The sequence below is a fragment of the Stylophora pistillata genome, chromosome 2 (genome assembly GCF_964205215.1).
Source record: "Stylophora pistillata chromosome 2, jaStyPist1.2, whole genome shotgun sequence".
NCBI lineage: Eukaryota > Metazoa > Cnidaria > Anthozoa > Scleractinia > Pocilloporidae > Stylophora > Stylophora pistillata.
Window position 1 is genome coordinate 28352403 of NC_142520.1, and position 18720 is coordinate 28371122.

The 18720-nt window shown below is 38.0% G+C and overlaps 2 protein-coding genes across 21 annotated transcripts in view; one reads left to right on the forward strand and one right to left on the reverse strand.

The window, feature by feature from the left end:
- Nucleotides 1-1790: 1790 nt before the first annotated feature.
- LOC148738178 (uncharacterized) overlaps nt 1791-18720 on the forward strand; it is a 47012-nt gene continuing 30082 nt past the window's right edge. For 3 of the 20 annotated variants that reach the window (XR_015996987.1, XM_088750158.1, XM_088750157.1), the window contains exons 1-4: nt 6090-6287; nt 6394-6462; nt 7434-7490; nt 8506-8607. Coding sequence is in view for 5 of the 20 variants with exons in the window: in XM_088750158.1 (XP_088606284.1) it covers nt 6248-6287; nt 6394-6462; nt 7434-7490; nt 8506-8607 (268 nt within the window). In the remaining 15 variants the exon portion in view is untranslated. Of the gene's footprint in view, nt 1966-6079; nt 6288-6393; nt 6474-7433; nt 7491-8505; nt 8608-10539; nt 11872-15512; nt 15821-18720 lie in introns of those variants that run through there. The other 17 variants (XM_088750170.1, XM_088750171.1, XR_015996986.1 and 14 more) reach the window with 13 other exon arrangements.
- Nucleotides 3541-5715, reverse strand: LOC148738179 (uncharacterized). Its single transcript, XM_088750314.1, has 3 exons — nt 5608-5715; nt 5015-5452; nt 3541-4583 (listed from the first exon to the last, which is right to left on the reverse strand). Exons 2-3 carry the CDS (start codon nt 5134-5136, stop codon nt 4253-4255), a joined length of 453 nt encoding a protein of 150 aa, XP_088606440.1. The 5' UTR covers nt 5137-5452; nt 5608-5715; the 3' UTR covers nt 3541-4252.

Sequence of the window (18720 nt, forward strand, 5' to 3'; positions counted from 1 at the left end):
TTCCCCATTTTCTGTACATCAATAAGCCTCTCATACAATTATGAATTACAGAGAGCTAATATCAACCATAAGCACCAACTTTTCCGTCATATAACCAGACATTATGTTACCAAAGAGTCCCTCTATCTCTAGGGATCTCAGGGCAACACTACCTGAGAAAAAAATAAACACAATAAAAATCAAATTGTTTAAACAAATATTGTTCTGTGACAGTGTTCTCCTTTTCAGGTGGGTAACATTAACTGCCTGTAGTATAGGGGAATCCTTGTTTACAATATTTCCCTCATTAGCATAAGCAATTCAGTCTCTGATGGAGCTAAAAATGAATCAGTTCTGAGTATCGAAAGGTCAAAGTACGATTAACTCGGCCAATGAGTACGAGCCTGATGCAATGAATACTTTTTGTGCAACACAGGTTTAAAAACTCAAAATTTTACATAGAATGTATGAGCTCATTAGTGCTTTTGCCATCCAGAAATTTTGCAGTTTTTGATGGACTATTTCTCCTTGAATATTACACTCAAAGAGCTACAAATTTCACCCTGTACTAAGGTTTTCTAACTCTTTAGCTGCCTGAAGTCAATTTGTATCTAACATGCTTCCTTCTTTACGCAAAGCCGTATGCAAATGAGCAAAAATGTAAACAATGACGTCAGCATGAATCCGCCTAGTACCTCAGTTAGAAGAGTGAGAAATCTTGAAAATTCAACAAGTAAAAAGAAAAGTTTGCCTTACCAGTTTTAATTTTTTTTTCACCTGTCATTGTTAAAATGAGTGAAAACAGTGTCCAATACACTTATTATAATATATATATATATATATATATATAGAAATATGATTTCATTAAAATAATAGAGTCAAAGTAATTACTGAATATTAAACTTAGGAATTTCCTGACACAAAATCAAGGGCATTCTTTAAACAGATGTCACTCCTAACAATTATTATGCAATGCAAAGATTGCAGTTAAAAACCTAAATTGCTTCAATCAACCATCAAGATTACTTTAAGCTGTACATGAAACAAGATGTCAACAATCATCACAAATTTTAAGGCTAAACAGATTTCGAGGCTGAATAAAACTCAAGGCAATTTATAATTTTTCTTAGTATGTCACATTTGGTACCCTTTTAGAAATATAGTTTGACCCCCACTAATATTAATCTTGCTGTTGGAGATTACCCTACTGCATCAGTCCGTTTTCTAATCTGTAACCTACTCCACATTCAAGCTTAACAACTGGATTATATGCTTTTAATTTCTAGGCATAGTAGAAATCTCTCCTGATCTAATTTTTAATTAGAAAAAGATAATGGATATGATATATTTTGTCTAAGGTCTGTTAACAGTTGTGTAGACCAATATTTCCTTTACAGACCATTACACATCACTCTTCATCACCTCTTTTTGAGGTGCTGGTTAGACTGAACACAACCTCTACAAACAGGGCTCAACACTGACGATAGGCGACTAATCACAGACTTGTAGAAATTGAGTTTTGGTTAGAAGCTTTTAATTTCCACCAACCAGTTTAGCAAGTAAACAAACTGAAATTGTCGTAGATGTGATTCCTTTCGCCCTCTCGATAATTCGGTGATACAAACCGTTAGCGCAATTACAGATGTTTGGAAGTATACGTATTTTTTTCTTCTTTAGCAAAATCCTTCCTCAATAGAAATCAAAACTAGGTGACTTTTGTCAGCAGCGAATTTAGACCACGTGACCAATCTATGACGCATGAAGCTCAAAAGGTCTAATATCCAGCTTGGCTAGCTTTAAGCGTTTCGTGACGTAAGAGACTTCCGCTTTCAGTTTCTAAAAGTAGAGGGGAACCCCCTAAAACTGTTGTAAAATCTCCCTTTTGACGTTCAAAATGTTCAAACGCCCTTCTGTCTGGGCGAGCATACTTCGATAACTGCACTTACGATTGGTAAAGGGAAGTGAAAAGAACTCGGAAACGTCGAGGTAAGGTTTCGGTAGTCGTAGATGTGATGTCGCCCTCTCTATAACTCAGCGATACAAACCGTTGGTGCAATTTATACAAATGTTTGGAATTTTACGTATTATTTTCTTCTTTAGCAAAATCTTTCATCGATTGAATTCAAAAGTAGGTGAATTTTGTCAGTTTACAGTATCATCGCGGCTATGAACGTTCTTTAGCAGTGTAATTTTGTCCAGAATGTTCTATTTTTCGGCGAAGAGACTTTCCGGAATAATTCGCGGTCGGCGAAGATGTGAAATTGGCTAGCGCTGCGTTAGGTTTTTTCAGATCTACCTTGCCGCTTTCAATTCAATCGGGAATAGTCCTGGTCGATGAATTTACCGGAAAGAGAATTGAACTAACATGTTTAGGGATCTATAGAAGATACATGGTCGCTTTACAGAGTAAAGGTATTATTTTCGGGGGTGGAAGCGGAATTATGAATATTGAATAACGGCTTGAAAAAGAAAATGAATAAGGAATAACGGCTTAAAAAGAAAATGAATAATGACTAACTGGGGTTTAATGGGGAATAAAGAATTAGAACAAAAAAGAATCGCGTAAAGAAGCAATAGAGATCACGCGCTCGAAACTTGCAATCTTCGTCAAATCTTTCATGTCTTTGATGGTTTTTATGTATGGCGCGTATTTACGGACAAAAATAAATATCGACATTCGTTGTTCGAAGCTTCATTATTGGTCCAGTGTAGGACCCAGATCGACATTCTGCATTCATACGGAAACGTTGAACATTCAATATTCAAGACAACTCTTTGTTCATGCTAACATCCATTGCTCGAACCGAACTGCTACATGCGTTCCAGACTATGATTATTATCAATTCGACTTCCATGTCGACATTCATCATTCATAAAAGACTGGGACCCAACGGTCCCTGTTGTTTGGGTGAGGGAGTGGTGACGAAGCCGTTGATTTTCTCAAAGATGGAGGCCGGTGCCAGGGAGGTGTTTACGGCACGAAAAGTTGGTTTTCGTAGGATGTGACAAGTGAAGTACAAGTCCAGTGTAGTCTACAATATTAGAAGTCTACTATAATTCCTGTTTGATCATTTTGTACATGGTTAAAGTTGCTGAAAAAACTTTGGTTGTGGCTTAATTTCTCGGAAGGTGAAAACCACAAAGTGGTTCATAGTCATTTCCAAAGACACACATGTCCATGGGTGGATAGAAATAAGCGAATCACAATAACATGCTGTTTCATCCATTTCAGAGCAGTTATTGATTTTCAATATTATAAGTTGACTTTTAAGGCACTGCATTTGTTTGGTTGACAAGTTTGGAATATCAGTAACCATGTTAATTTAAATTTATAGACTTGATAAAACTTTTATACCAGAGGACGTCTGCATGAAAAATATTAGTTTTTTCCCAAATTTTGTCAAAACAAGAAAATTTATGACTGTTTGGAATTTTGAGAAATTGATTTTTATCGTTACATTTTCCCAGAAAAGAATGCGCTACTTAATCTGCCAATACTCCTTGTGATACTAATGTTAATTAACAGCGTAGCTTTATTTTAAATGACTGAAAAGATAAGAATTTGAAGAAAGTGGATTATTAATCAGTTGGTTCTATTTACAGAAGGAGAGGGTGACATAGAATCTTCCTGCTAGGTACTGCTATACCTGAGCTGAATAATTAAAGAGTAAATGCTGGACAAAATCTCCCTGGGGGAGAATTCCAAAAAAATTCACATTAAAAAAAGTTTTGAAAAGTAAAATGTTATTACTGTATGAAGTGGTTCCTTTCCTGTTGGCACTCTGCTGCAAAACAGAAATCTAACATTGTCTTCACTAAGTATCATGAAATTCATGTTAGCCAAATGATGTTGAATAAGCAAATCTGATTTTTTCTGGCGAGCTGAAAAAAGTGGTAAATGTATTTTCGATTACTTTAAAAACAATTATTAGTAAATTCCCTCTGGAATACAAATAAATTGGTTGCGCTGTATACTGTACAACATTGACAGAATTTTAGTTGCCTGGATGAAATTCTTACATGTACTTGCCTAATGAACAAATCAAGAACAAATCAAGCCCTGAACGACACCTCGTCAAATACTTCTTGTGCCACTACAAGATCAGAATATACAACACTATTCATCCCCATCATCCAGAGCTGCAATGGTGTTGATTTCCAGCTGATGTAACTCCATGCCTGTTCCATGCAGCCACAAAGCCAGCCAAATCTCTGTTTGTATGAGGGATGAACACATAATGTAAACAAAACATGTGCACACCATTGTCTGGATCTAAAAAATGTGATAGAAAAGATTGTAATATAAGAATGTAATTTGATAGTAGACATCCCTCCAAAGTCTCTCAATCCGTTGGTTATGTACACTTTTCCTGGTAATCATGCTACCCCTTCCTGGGCCTCTTTGTGGATTGGAAAGCGTAAAGAGTGATACTTCAGTGTTTTCTCCACCCTTGTCACTTCTAACTCTTGATGGTAAGCCATATTCTGCAACTGCCCCTTTGAATAACTCCAAAACAGTACTTGCTTGGTTGTTTCCAGAGCACCTCAAATAGACAGGAATTCTTGAAAACCCATCAACTCCACCAGGAATTACCAACTTCCATCTGTTATTTAAGACAGTTAAGACCATCATTGATATTCCCTAAAGTTCCTAAATTAACAGTTAGACTGCATGAAAACAAAACAATCATACTCAGTGTGCCAATCTGGTCTATCCTGGAAAGGACACAGGTATGATAAAATCTTGCAGAGGTCAAAACTAATGCGAGATACTATTTGTAGAGGAAACACACGACTCACATAAAATCATTTCTGGTGTGAAAGGAGATGAAGTTATCAAATTACACATCCATTTACACTTTAATACCTTTAATCCATAACAAGCCAGCTTCAAGGATAAAAAGTTACAGCGATTGAAGTTGTTCACTTTAAAGATACAAGCAGTAGGAAGTTCTGCAACTGAGACAGAATGCGGAATCTTACAGGGCAAAACCAAATTTGGATCACACCAATTTTATTTAGAGAGATTACATACCTCACAAGTTTATGATTCCCATCTATATGCCACACAGCATTGGGACAAGGCACATCGTAAGACCTTCGTTCTGTGACCAGAAACCGTCGCAACACGGAACCACATGGGTCTGTAAGTTGCATGCTTGCTCTTACTCTCAACTGCTGCAACCAAGTCCAAGAGCTCTTAGGTGTCCTAGCATCATTCTTTACCCAGAATTGGGATATTGAACCAATAAATTCCTGATGGTTGCGTCCAATGTAGCATCATCAATATCGCTGAAACTTCCACTTGATTCTATGCCAAATTCTGCAGCGCGCCTTCGTACTGTTCTCTCAGAAACTCCTAGCAAGGTGGCTATTTGAACTGCTTTTAACCGTTTTCGAACACATGGAACCGCTGCTCGGGGGTGATTCGGAACTTAGGACAGCCTTCTCCCTCAGAGTGTTCAATATCGGACTGAAAACAAAGAGAAGAGTAATCGGTTGTTGCACGGAACAACAATTCTACCGTGAGTTTCAGGTTCTCAACGGTAGATTCCGCAACAATACCCAATGAGCACAGACGGACAGCGTGGTGATACAATGTATTTGCACAAGTCTGTAAGGTATCACCTCTGTAATAATCTATGCTGTCATGATTATCGAAAAGATTCAGGAGGGATTCCACTCGTCCCGTAAACACCTCTCGCATCAGCCTCAATCTTTGAAAAATGAACGGCTTGGTAGCCACTCCCTCCCCCAAGTAACAGGGACCGTTGGGTCCCAATCTTTTATGAATGATGAATGTTGACATGAAAGTTGAATTGATAATAATCATCCTTTGGCACGCATGTAGAAGTTCGGTTCGAGTAATGAATGTTAGCGTGAACGACGAATTGTCTTGAATATTGAATGTTCGCTTGAATGTTAAACGTTTCCGTATGAATGTTGAATGTCGATCTGGGTCCTATATTGAACCAATAATGAAGCTTTGAACAACGAATGTCGATGTACATTTTTGACCGTAAATACGCGCCATATTTATGACCTTTCGGTACCTTCCAGTCTCAGATTCTAGTCGCGGTATTCAATTACAGATCCTCCTTTGCCAGACGACTGCGTAACTTTTTCCCGATTTCGGTCCTGATTGGTGCGTGCGTTTTATGTTCGTTATGTCATCACTGTCTGGTTCGTCTCTTTGTGACTGTCTGCCTCGAGTGACGTGACGGTGTGTTTTTAGAGTGTCGAAGAGTAATCGAACAGTAATCTATAAATGGGGAAAAAAAAAAAAAAAAAAGAGATCGCGACAGACGGTAGGTTAAATTCAAGTTTGATATCGTAATCGACATTCGGTTCATGTTTAATTGTCTGTTGTTCACCACAGTTCATACGCTATCAAAATTGCATTATTATTTCCAGGTCACGTTCCTAATCCTGGTCGCCTGAAAGTTCAGAGCGAAGCTCAAAACGGTCGAAAAGATCGGAAAGGTGGGTCAATTGTAAGTGCTTAAATGTTGATGTATTATAGTTTTCTGTTCAGTGAATTGTTTTCACATGCTGCTGCCAATCTTAAAACGCGAAATGACTGACGTCCACCATAGAACAAAACTGAGCTTCCTTCGTCTTCTATTTAATAATTACCCGCAAAATACCGTTTCGCAAATTACGATTTCGTTTGGAAAAATAGCTAGAATTATTAATATGAAAAATTTCCCAATAAGATAAACCAAAACATCAACCATTAATTAGCGCATCGAGGAACTGTCTCGAAAGTGTCTTCGTAAGCAAAATTGGCAAAGTGCATGGCGAATTTCAAGATGTCAATCCCACATTTCCGACGGAATTACTAAACTACTTTCTTCCAACTTTCTTTTCTACCGGCGAAACATACACTATCGAATATATGTGACCCAGTAACTGCTGTAATTTACAATATATTCTAGAATATTACACTGCTAATAATAAGCAACTGTTCCCCATTGAAAAAATTTTCCCTAACGAGACTCAATACATAAAGCGCTTTCGTAATTTCAAAAGGCAGACACTTGTAACTCATGATCTGAACATTCGAGAAGAAACATACTAATTATTCATTTTCGAATTAGTTTTCTTTCAATGTTTTCTTTATATTTTTTGTTACCAGCTGGTTTTATTTGTCTATCATTGCTATTTTTCTAAGTGGAGCCCCACGTATTTCCGTTGTTACGTAAAAATGTCACCTTCATTAAAAAAAAAAAAAAAAGAAAAATAAAGGCACCTGAAGAAGGCTGGTTTGGCAAGCCGAAATATAGTATAACTTTACATTTCTTCCTATGTTGTATCTATCTTTGCTACTATACTATGATTTTAACTTGTTACACCGATCGGTTTACCAGTTTGATTTAAACATATGAAGTTCCTCAAAGCAATATTGAACAATTGATTTCTCATCTACATTTTTGTTGGCACATCTCTTTCAGTTCTCAACACCTATCACGATCACCAAGGAGGCGTGGCAGATCGCAAGAAAGAACAAGGTGACGATTTGCATGTATTTTATGGCACCTATTTGATCAAAGCTTTAAACTTACGTTCAGGCCGGTTTAATACAATATCGAAATAAAAAACAGAAGATTACAACTAAATGGATCATGAAAGAGCAAATCGGTGCTGGTTTACGCCTGCCACACTACTAGTATCAGTATAGCAGCTATAAAAATAGACCCTTTACTCTCAGTGATTAGTAAAGGATTAGAATCCTTTATTTAAAAAATGTTAACCAGAACTTTGGGTTTAAGTAATGATCCGCATAACAAGGATAGCGCTGAAAGGCAATGCACGATGGAATGTCAACTTTTTTCATTTTAACAACTAGTGATCTCATTGGCCTAGACTCAAAAACCGCTAAAAAGTTAAGGTTCAAGTTGCATTTGGTCTAATTTTTTTTGAGGTATCAACTATATTTAAGACCCAATCGCACAACATGCAATTTTTAAAAGATATTGTATTTGGGGAACTTCATCAAAGAAGCAAAATTAATATTTATTGTCTTCTGATTGGTTAAGCACGAACATTACCTAAAATCTATTTGATGCAAATGGATTTTATTTTTGTAACGAGCTCCTTCCCTATTCTTGAAATCAACGATATTCTATGTGGGAAAGAGCCAATGCCATGGAACAATGAAGTTTGCTATCGTTCTTCTTATGTGGAACATTACTTAATATGGGTACCACATTTATTTCTTTCATTAATTTCTTGTGATTGTCTTGGTTGATTCTGAGGTCGATAAATTTTTGCTGTTATTGTTATTATCTTTTTCAGAACTGGCCATTTTTTCTTATCCATCATAGCGATGGACTCATGTCGTGAAAAAAAAAAAACATTTTGATGTCTTTTGTTATCGATTTGTTCGCAGCAATTCCAAAATCCTTGTACACTTCGAATCAACTTTGAAGGATTTGTACTTGTCTATCGATATAATCTGGCTTTTTTGAACCATGTGCGTATGTAAAGAAGTGTCTAAACTGAAAATTGGTGTTTTATTCCTAGATTTAAGCGCTCTAGGTTTCAGTCAAAGTCCAGATCACGTTCATCGGAAAGGTATCATTTTGAGATTACCGAATCGCGCCGGGATTCCTATAATAAACCAAGGTCAGTATAAATGTTGTGGTCTGTTTAAGTTCGTTTAATTTGTGTTCACCAAGCTCTCGATACCTTCTCCAGTATTTTAAATTAAAGGAGAATCTAGCGAAAAGTACATTTTCAAGAAAACAGTGCTTAAACATTTTTTTTAAGAAAATAACATCCGTCCGCCCCTTCAACCCCTTTCCCTTTCAACTTTGCGCAATACACTGGACTCAAACTGGACAAAACAATTCAGGATCGGCTCATGCATATGATAACTTTTGAAAATAAGCACTGACTATGCGTGGAACAAGCTTACAGTCGAGGCTCATACGGGGGAGTCTCATTAAAAATGTTTGCATGTGAAAAGATTTTCCCGCATGAGCCTCGACTGCAGGCTAGTTCCAGTTGAATACCTGAATATGAATATGAATATTGTCGAACATTAACAGTCCTTGAACTATTTTCTACATTGACATATATTCTGTGAAGTAATTGGCAATCGATCGGCAAGCAAAGAATTCGGCCCTGGCATACGGCAAATTCATCGGGAAATACGCTTTTCAAAGGTTCATCCTTTAACTGTACATGTCGTAACAAAATGAGCCTTTTCGATCCTTTGGTGGTACTTTGACTGTTTCAAGCAAATGCACCGCTTACCGCTCAACTAGCTTTAACGTGTTAAAGAACCTTTTTTTCTTGTCGCGGATAATTTTTTCTAAATGCTTTTTCCTCTGTGTGTGGGACAAATCCATTAGAACTGCGCTTCTGTTTGTAGAAAAGATTGTTTTAAATCTCCCATTTCAAGATCTGGACGCACTGCAACACGTTTGAGCCCAAATTAAGTTAACACTTTGCTTAACGCAAAACACATATTCATTGGTATAAGTATTCTAGAATCTCAAAGTTATTTCTTTCGTTGTATTATTTTTAAAAGCTTAATGCAATTTTGAAAAAGTTGAGTGACAATATTTCCACATCGGAAAGTATCAGTAAAATGTGGTTCTCGGGTATTTACCACCAAATCTACCAAGAATTCGCGCTGTTATATTGTTGAATAACTCTGTTGCTTTGATCTTAAATACGTTATCAATTAAAATTCCAGTGATTTTTAGGTTACCATATGGAGACGAAAGACTCAATCCGATGATCGAAAATAAGAATATCAAACATTATGATGCTTAGATATCTGCCAATAATTTGCGCAAAGTGAATAGGACTTTGCAAAAAAGTATGTGTCGAACGCCATCGTAAGAGCTTTCCATTGTCACTGCCTAAAGTTCCTACAGTGCAGATGTTTAGTTTACATTTTTGTTCAGTGTACAGTATGTAAAAATAAATGCCCCGCCTCTTAGGCTGATATCTAAATAAACCTCGGGCTGGGGTTAAGTAAATAAATATGTTAATTAGATTAAACATGACGCTGACGGTTTTAAATCATATTTTAATTGAAATGAAATCATCTATTTCACGATAAGGCGAATTAGAAACTGCCTAAAACACTCGAATACGGAATAATGAATAACGAGAAAAATTTAAAAATTAATAATGAATAACCTCGAAAAAAATTAAAGGAATAATGAATAAGTGAGATCCAATTATTCCGCTTCCATCCCCGATTATTTATTTTTATGTCGTTACATCCCATATCATCACTGGTAACACTGCAAACCACATGTTCATTTCACTTTTCTCTGCATGAATGGTTGGTTTGATTGTTTGCTCACATTCTACAGTTTATTGTGGATATAACATCGTCGGCTCATGAATTTTGAAATATCTCGAGCAGGATGGAATGGTTTACTCCAGGCGAAGTTATGAGCTCATCTCCTACCTATGCCTTACGCGAAGAGAACACGAATGATATCATGTAACCCATGATGTCCACTGTGTCTCTTCTCTACTTTGTTTGCATTTAGTGATTCCCAAACATATTTGTAACTCCTGCATCTTTTTTAGATGACATAGAAGTGAGGACTTGACGAATTTTAAAAGTAAAAAGGTTACTTTCAAGGACTTGAAAATCGGTCCAAGCTTTAACGAACAAAACGAAGATGGCTGACGTCGTTGAAATCGCTACGAATCGTTAAAAACCATGCTGAACTGTCCAAAGTAAAGCTGGGAAAGCTATACATCGAGTTAAATCTTAACCTTATTTATTCTATTTCAATGCAAATGTTTCCTTTTAAAAGATGTACTTTGGACATCAAAGATGCACTTTGGACATCAAAGATGTACTTTGGACTTAAGGCTACTAGCTAGGTCTCTCTGTGGTTTGCAGCTTTGTCAATGGTTATCTTACGCATCAGTCGCTAAGCAGTCAAAGTAGACCGACACGAAACAGGTCTTTGTATCCATAACGTAGTTTTGATGACTAAAATGTTCAGATGAGGCTTAATGACTTATTAAAGAACTCCTTGAATTGGACTTACGGTATTTCCTGAGAGCACGGCATACAATTTGATGTCACGAATTCTTCCGGCTGTTATCGATTTTAGGAATTAGGGGAACCAATACTTTCTGAGATTCAGCTTTCTTTAGTACAGTCTGTATATTCATTTTGTACAATTTTGCTTCTTGTAACCTTGCCTATTTTTTTAGGAATTACAAACAGCTTTTTGATCAGTTATCAATAGGGGAGATAAAGTTAACTTCAATGATCAGTCAGTTATTGTCAATCATGAACCAACGCCTACTTGTAAACCAAATATGAATGAAATGATCCATACAAAAAAACATAAACCTCTTTTCACAATATTTCTATTTGAAGTAACATTGTAGGAGGCAGTTCAGTAGAATATTTACATAACAATTATCCGCCTGGAATAACGTCACGTGACAAAAGGGTATCCGCTTTTAGTATGTACTAAAACGGTAGACAGCGTTGAAGGCGCCCTCTGATTGGCTAGTCAAACTCAAAGTATTCTTTTGCTATTTACTACCGAACAATTCGGGAAAAAATGGCGTCCCGGTTTCCATTCGTGACAAGCGAAGAAATCACTCAAATCAATTTATGGTGGTGTATATTATCTCACTGTTTTAGTATATACTAAAGCATAGTTAGTAGAGGGGACTGGTTATGAAACCCGGTAAACATCAAAGGGTTAAACAATAGCGCGGTCGGCGATGTTGAACAGACCCGTCACGTGACTCTGACCGTGCACAAGTTCATTCAAGATGGCGGACGGTGTAGACGATCTGTTTGTGTGGTGAGAAGATTTTGAGGCGATCTTGGGTATTTTGGAAGACGATGACGAAGTAGAGGAACAATTTTCCGTCGCAGTTAGAAATGTAAGTTGAAAACGTTGCAATTTCGAGATGTAATTTTGTACTACTGAGCTTAAATTTGCCACAGATGGGCTACTCGACGCGTGTACAAACAAAATTCAACAAACGCTCGCGTATAAACCATACTTATCCTTGGGTTTCACCCACGTGACCAATACCTTAGCAACGGTTACTATCCGCCATCTTGGTGTCCCTCGAGCGTAAACAAACCGTATCTAACGAAGAGTTCATGTGAGAAAGAAGGGATGGTTTTATGCATTGTTGTTGGTTGTTCGAGCAAAAGTGGAAAGCATAAAGACTAAGGATTTTTTCGTATAATAATTTAATAATTTTTTATTTTTACTATAGCGCAAAATTCATTTGATATATGATCTAATGCGCTATACCTAAGATCATTACAAATCAAGGGGAAGAACAGGAGGAACTAGAAGTTGTTGTATGGTTCGAGGCTTGGGGCTGTTGTAGATCCTCGATTTTTTGGTCGAGCTTTTCTTTGAGCTTCTTAGCCGATGAGAGATCGATGTCTTTAGCCCTCGCATACAGCACTTCATTGACATATGTCGGCAAAATCCATGAGCATTTTACCTGAGTGCAAGGAAGCTTGGGGTGTCACGAAAACTCACATCCCGAAAACTCAGACCTCAGACCCGAAAACTCAGACTCCTCGAAAATTCAAGAGATAAACTCGACTCATGATCACTCCTGGTAATGCCGCCTGTATTTTGACCTTTTGGGTCTTGATCCAACTGAAGCAGCAAAAACAAGGCCGCAAGTTGCACGTTTCGCAAAATCGTCCGATGGTTGAGTATTAAAACATTTTATAGTGACACAAGACTTCATTTAGCTTAGATTTCCTCCATTTTTCCCGTTAATTTTGAGCTTTCCATTCCCAGTTAACTGGATCAAATGCGCTCGCTCCAACACCAAAGTATTAAAATGTGGCGTGATTTTGACGAGCCGAAAGGGACGTTTGTTTACTTTTTCGTACTTCGTCGCACAGATCCTTGTTGTCGCTCTGTTAAAATTCTTAAATATTTCGCGATAATAATAGATACAAACAGAGACTCGGCCCACCAGTCCCAAAACGAAGACAATTTTGCGACCCTTGGGCTAGAGTTCTTAAATGAGGCAGAAAGGGAAAACAGCAACGGGAAAGAAGACTCGGCATCAGCGCCGTCACGATTCGCTTCACTGAAGAATCACTCTTGATATTGTTGTCCGTCTTTCACGTGGGATTTGTTGCATTATTCCACCGGTTATGTTATAAAACAATTGGTTCATGCTTTATGCTATGCACTATCGAATTATGGAGCACTTCGGAAGCTTGGAGAACACTTCGAGGGATCTGAGTTTTCGGTGTCTGAGTTTTCGTGACACCCAGCGAGCTTGCAACGAATTCGAGTAGTTGCCTCTAACATAAAATAAAACACTCGCGATATGTGAGCATGACTCAGCCAGTCCTGCTTTGCATCCCAAGCAATGGGCTGACAAAATAGTCCCATCGTTTTCGGAAATGACCCAAATGTTCACTAAAGAATCATTCATATGCTGTGAATGCCAAACTCGTGCTCTCACGACATACTTGCCGGCGATTACTTTGCCTACAACTGAGGTTACAAATCCCGACACCATTTGATTAAACGCCTCTTGACTCTTGAACGCCTTGAACTGCTTCTTGGTGTAGAAGCTGGTCTCAAGAACGAGGTAACTCAGCAAGTCCGACACTTCCACAGGAGGCAAGCATTTTGGACTGAACTTCTCGGCTGGTATGCTTGCAGGGTCAACCCCGATGACCGAGATCTTTTGCAAACATCTTTCCTTCCAACTCTCTAAGCTTTCGGCATACTCAGAGAGCACAGGGATACCTTAAGATGAATGCCGGATACTTTTATCGCTTTTTTCTTTCTGGATATTCATGTAGTTGGCGAAATAATACGGCGAGAAGAGAGAGGGCTTCACTATAGAAATCGACTAATTATTCATAAATTTGACACCCGAAGGGACACCAACATGGCGGACACCAACTTCAGCAAAGCTTGTGACGTCTCCTGAAACCCAAGAATATATTGCCGTTTCATCAAAGGAAAACCATAACAAAGACATCAGCCTTTGATGTTTACCGGGTTTCATAACCAGTCCCCTCTACTAACTATGACTAAAACAAATATTCACCTCAGTGTCGGTGCTTAGCGGTGGATATTTACCACGCCGCTTCGCGGCATGGTAAATATCTACCACTAACCACCTCCACTTCGGTGAATAGTTGTTAATTGGTTTCAAAGTGTAGCGGAGGTTTTTCAACTACATTTTCCATAAAGTTCACTTTATCAAAGTAAAATTAGGTTAAATAAAAGACTTCGACTTAAACAAACACCGTTCTGGCCGTGTTAATTTGAAACGTAAAAGAGCTTTTTGGCTCCTCGGTATTCTAATGATCGCCCCTAATTCGATTCTTCCTCCCCCCCTTCCCCCCCCCCCCCGCTTATACTCTGTTAGCTTAGCGACCACTGATCCCCACCCGTTCCCCCCAAAAGTCTCCGGACCCATCCCCCTCACCGATCAATTATTGATTGGTTCCAAAGGCGTGGCGAATCAAAGATAGCAAGATTACATAATAGTGACGTCAAGATTTCTGTTCTGGTCCTCATTTCACCTTTAAGCATTCAACTTGGTTTTTGAAACGTTGAAACTCGAGCAATTTGTCAATTTGCTTTTAAGCTCAGTTATTACGCACAACTTGCCCATTTGTTTGTAAATGAATAACAGCTTTGCTCAGTCAAAGGGCAGCATCAGTCAGTTCAACTGTGAATAATATAAAAACGCCGGCACGTAAGGGTCCGTGTAGGAAACTTCATCGAATCTGACATCAATAAAAAAAAAAAAGCATAAAGCAAATGTGAAACTTCTTTTCACATTGTTTGTATGAGAGGGAAGATGATAGTAACCTTACTACGGCATGCGCGCAACCATTAGGTCGCTTTAAAGTAACATTGACCTACAGGAGGTAACACTTTCGATTTCTTTTACGAAGACGTCACGTGTACGACCTGATTGTAGCGGAAGCTGAGAAATGTAAGGTATTTTGGCGAAAATGAATTTCGTTCCTACACGGCCTGGGTTATATTCGTATACTTGGTGCAATCCGATGGAGTTCGACTTACTCATTTCCAAGTGTAAATTTCAGTAATCTTGCGATATCGGAAAAATTAATCGCGTATTTGTTATATTCGGCGTTTTATCATAAATATCTACACGTAAAGGGGGTAAGAAACCGCAATCGGATTTTGTTATCTTTTAGTTTTATGAAACATGTAACAGACTAAGCTAAACGTTGGTTGCAGCTAGTTCCTTTTTCTGTCAAGCCCTAGCATAAGACGTTCTTTACAGTGTGTTTTATTGTAAAAAAAATTTGTAATTATCCAGCTCGAATAACGTTAAGCGTTTCGTGACAAAATGATTCCCCCTTTCAGTCTCTAATAGTAGGGGGAGCCCCCTAACACTGTCGGGAAGTTTCGCTTTTGACGTTTTAAAGGTTAAAACGCCCTTCTTTCCAGGCAAATATACTACGATAGCTGCACTGGGATATATCCAAAGTCTTGCACTTACGGTTGGTAAAATGACCGCGGCGGAAAAAACTTAAACCACTTTTCGCAATGTCTCTATATGAGGTAAAAGAGCAGTAAGCAGTTCAACGGAATATTTATGGAACAATTATCGGCCTGAAATAACATTACGTGACTTCCGTTTCCAGTTTCTCAAAAGTAGGGGAACCCCCTCACCTGAGAGGTCAAACCTTGCGTGCATCTGAGCGAGTTCATTTCGATAGTTGCAGTTGGATATTTCCATAGTCTTTCAAACGGAACTTTTGCTGTGGGTTTATTGTGTCAGATTTTCTCTTTTGACTTGTTGTTAACGCTGGTAACCGAAAGTAAAAGGACTCGGAAGAGCTGAGGTAAGATTTTGTTTGTAATAGATGCGATTCTTAAAATAATTTCGCCTTCCCGATAACTTAGCGCCACAAACGTAGGTTCAGATAAGCAAATTATTTCGATAGCTGTAGTTAGATGTTTCCAAGATCCTCTATATAGGACTGATGGACGAAACTTAAAAAGAAACGCCGTGGGTGAGATTTTGGCTGTAGTAGGACGAGTAGATTTGATTAGTTTGTCACTCCCGTTAACTCAGTGACATATACATAGTTGCAGTTACAGATACTCGCAAATTCATAACATTACGTCGATTGACAAAACCCTTCTATGAACAAATCTATGAATTGCGGTGTTAAGTCAGCTAACGATGAAGGGCGGGCCACTGGAAAGAAAAAAATGTTTTACTGGAAAGAATATTGTACGGTAAAGAGTCGGGAACGTAGATCGCATTCGACAACGCTATCATGGTCAGGATAAGTTTTAATTTATGCAGGGTCAAGTTAATCGCAATCGTCTTTAGAGCGAAGAAAATCGCAAATGAAAAACAAATTTAGTCGTGTCTTTTGCCATCAGTCCTAACGTATCAAACCTTGTGTTCATTGCACATGTACTTTGCATAACACTAGAATAAACAGGAATATAGGCGAGACAATATTACTTTTTCGGGTTCCTGACCATTTACTCTTGCAGATAAAAACAGAAATTAGCGTGACTAGAAGTTGAAGAAATATTGATTGGACACTTAACTTCTCAAGTTTAGAATCTACAAGTAAAGCTGGAAAAGCTATTCATTGAGTTAAATCTCAAACATTTATGCTCTGTCAATGCAAATGTGTTCTTTTTAAAATATTGTGTTGTGTAAAGTAAAGATATGCTTGTAGTGTAGTTTGCAGTTTTGTCAATGGTTATCTTACGCATCAGTCGCTAAGCAGCCAAAGTGGACCGACACAAAAAAGGTTTTTGTATCCATAACGTAGTTTTGATGACGAAAATGTTCAGATGGGGCCTAATGACTTATCATGAAACAACTCCTTGCATTGAACTTATTTCTTGAGAGCACGGCATACACTTGGGCGTTATGGATTTTAGGAATTAGGGGAACCGAACACCTTCTGACATTCACCTTTCTTTATTAAACTGTGAAAAATTTACTGTCTGTAAATTCATTTTGTACAGTTTTCTTCTTGTAACCTTGCCCATTTGTTTAGGAATTATAAACACCTTTTTGATCAGTTATTAACTCCAGATGGCAGCATCAGTCTGTAACTGTCAATCATGAACCAGCGCCTACTTGTAAACCAAATATGAATGAAATGGCCCATGCAGAAACGTAAAGCTCTTTTCACAATGTTTCTATTTGAAGTAAAATTGTAGTAAGCAGTTCATGGGGGAATATTTACCTAACAATTATCCGGCTGGAAGAACGTCACATGACGAAAGGATTTCCGCTTTTAGTTTCTAAATGTAGGGGAACCCCCTTAGTTGAGAGGTCAAACCTCGTGTGCGTCTGAGCGAGTTCATTTCGATAGCTGCAGTTGAATATTTCCATGGTCCTGCAAAACGGAAGTTTTGGTGTGTGTTTGTTGTAATGTATTATTCGGAAAAGAGTCGAGGACGTTGATTGCATTCAACAACTGTAATTCGGTAAGAATATATTTAAATTTATGCAGGGTCAAGTTAATCGCAATCGTCTATAGAGCGTGGGAAACCGCACATGAATAACAAATTTTGTTTAGTTCAGATCAAACCTTGAGTTCATTGCACCCTTAGGGCAGAGTTCAAAGAACACTGTCAGCTAAACCAAGTTAAAAAGTTTTCCTTTCCAGTCTCCCAAAAATGACAGTAGTAGTAGTACTTTTCTTCAAACTCGGTAAAAACTCTTCAGTAAAAACAAAAGCGTCCCAGTCTATCTATTTACAATATTACCTTGGTTAAAACTATTAACCATTCGAGCGAGGCCTTTTGACGAAACAAGGAACTGTTTTTACATTTTATTTAATAAGCAATAAGCTTACAAAAGAAAATTTTCAAAAATTTCTGATTTTTGTGAAGGAATGCGTGACGTTATGAGTTCTGGTCTCAGTTTCTAATGGAGGGGAACCCGCTTTTTCTCACTTTAGGGGAAATTTCCCTGTTAAGCTTGAGATGTTCAAACTTCCAGAGCGTTTGAGAAAGCACACTGTAGTGCCTGTAAATGGATCCTTTCAAGCGAGGTTACATGTCATATTCCCTTCTGTTAGGCTGTTATAAGAACACTTTTAAGTAACACATGGTTCAATACAAGGCGAGGATCTGGTTGCAGGGGAGGTGTTTATGGCCTTCGAACTCAGCTGATCTGAATACGTTGTTACAAATACCGCCACGAATCTATCGTTAAGTAATTCCAGTAACATGTCTTAAAATTTACCTAAGTTTTTGTCAGCAGTTTTCTTTAGGTATATATTCTTTTGCATTCTATATTCCGGCTTTGAGCCTTGCTAAGAAGATTTTTATAATGAATAGGTGACGTCGTCAGGTCTCCTTTAGGGGTCTTATGAGCGAGGAGAGCCCCCAAGCCCCGAAGAATTTCGCTTTTACACTTGGAAGGTGAAAAATTCCGATGCGCCACTCTACCTACACTTTTAAAGCTGTAGCACAATGCAGAGGAGAGAAGTTAAAGAGTATTTCTTTTCAGTTTCATGGCAACTCGATCTCGATCTTTTTTCGATAGACCTTTGATACACGGGATGGCGTTACACGTTCCATAAAATCCTCTGCGCGAAAGCGGCTAACAAGTGAACCTTTCCTATTAAGAATCTTTCAGAAAGCGAATCTTGGAATCTTTTTCCTTTTCTGGTTAAAAATCAATCTGTCGTGCCCAGGTTAGAGCTTAAACTCAAAAGTTAATTTGACGAACTCTTAGTACAATTGAAAGTATTTGTGA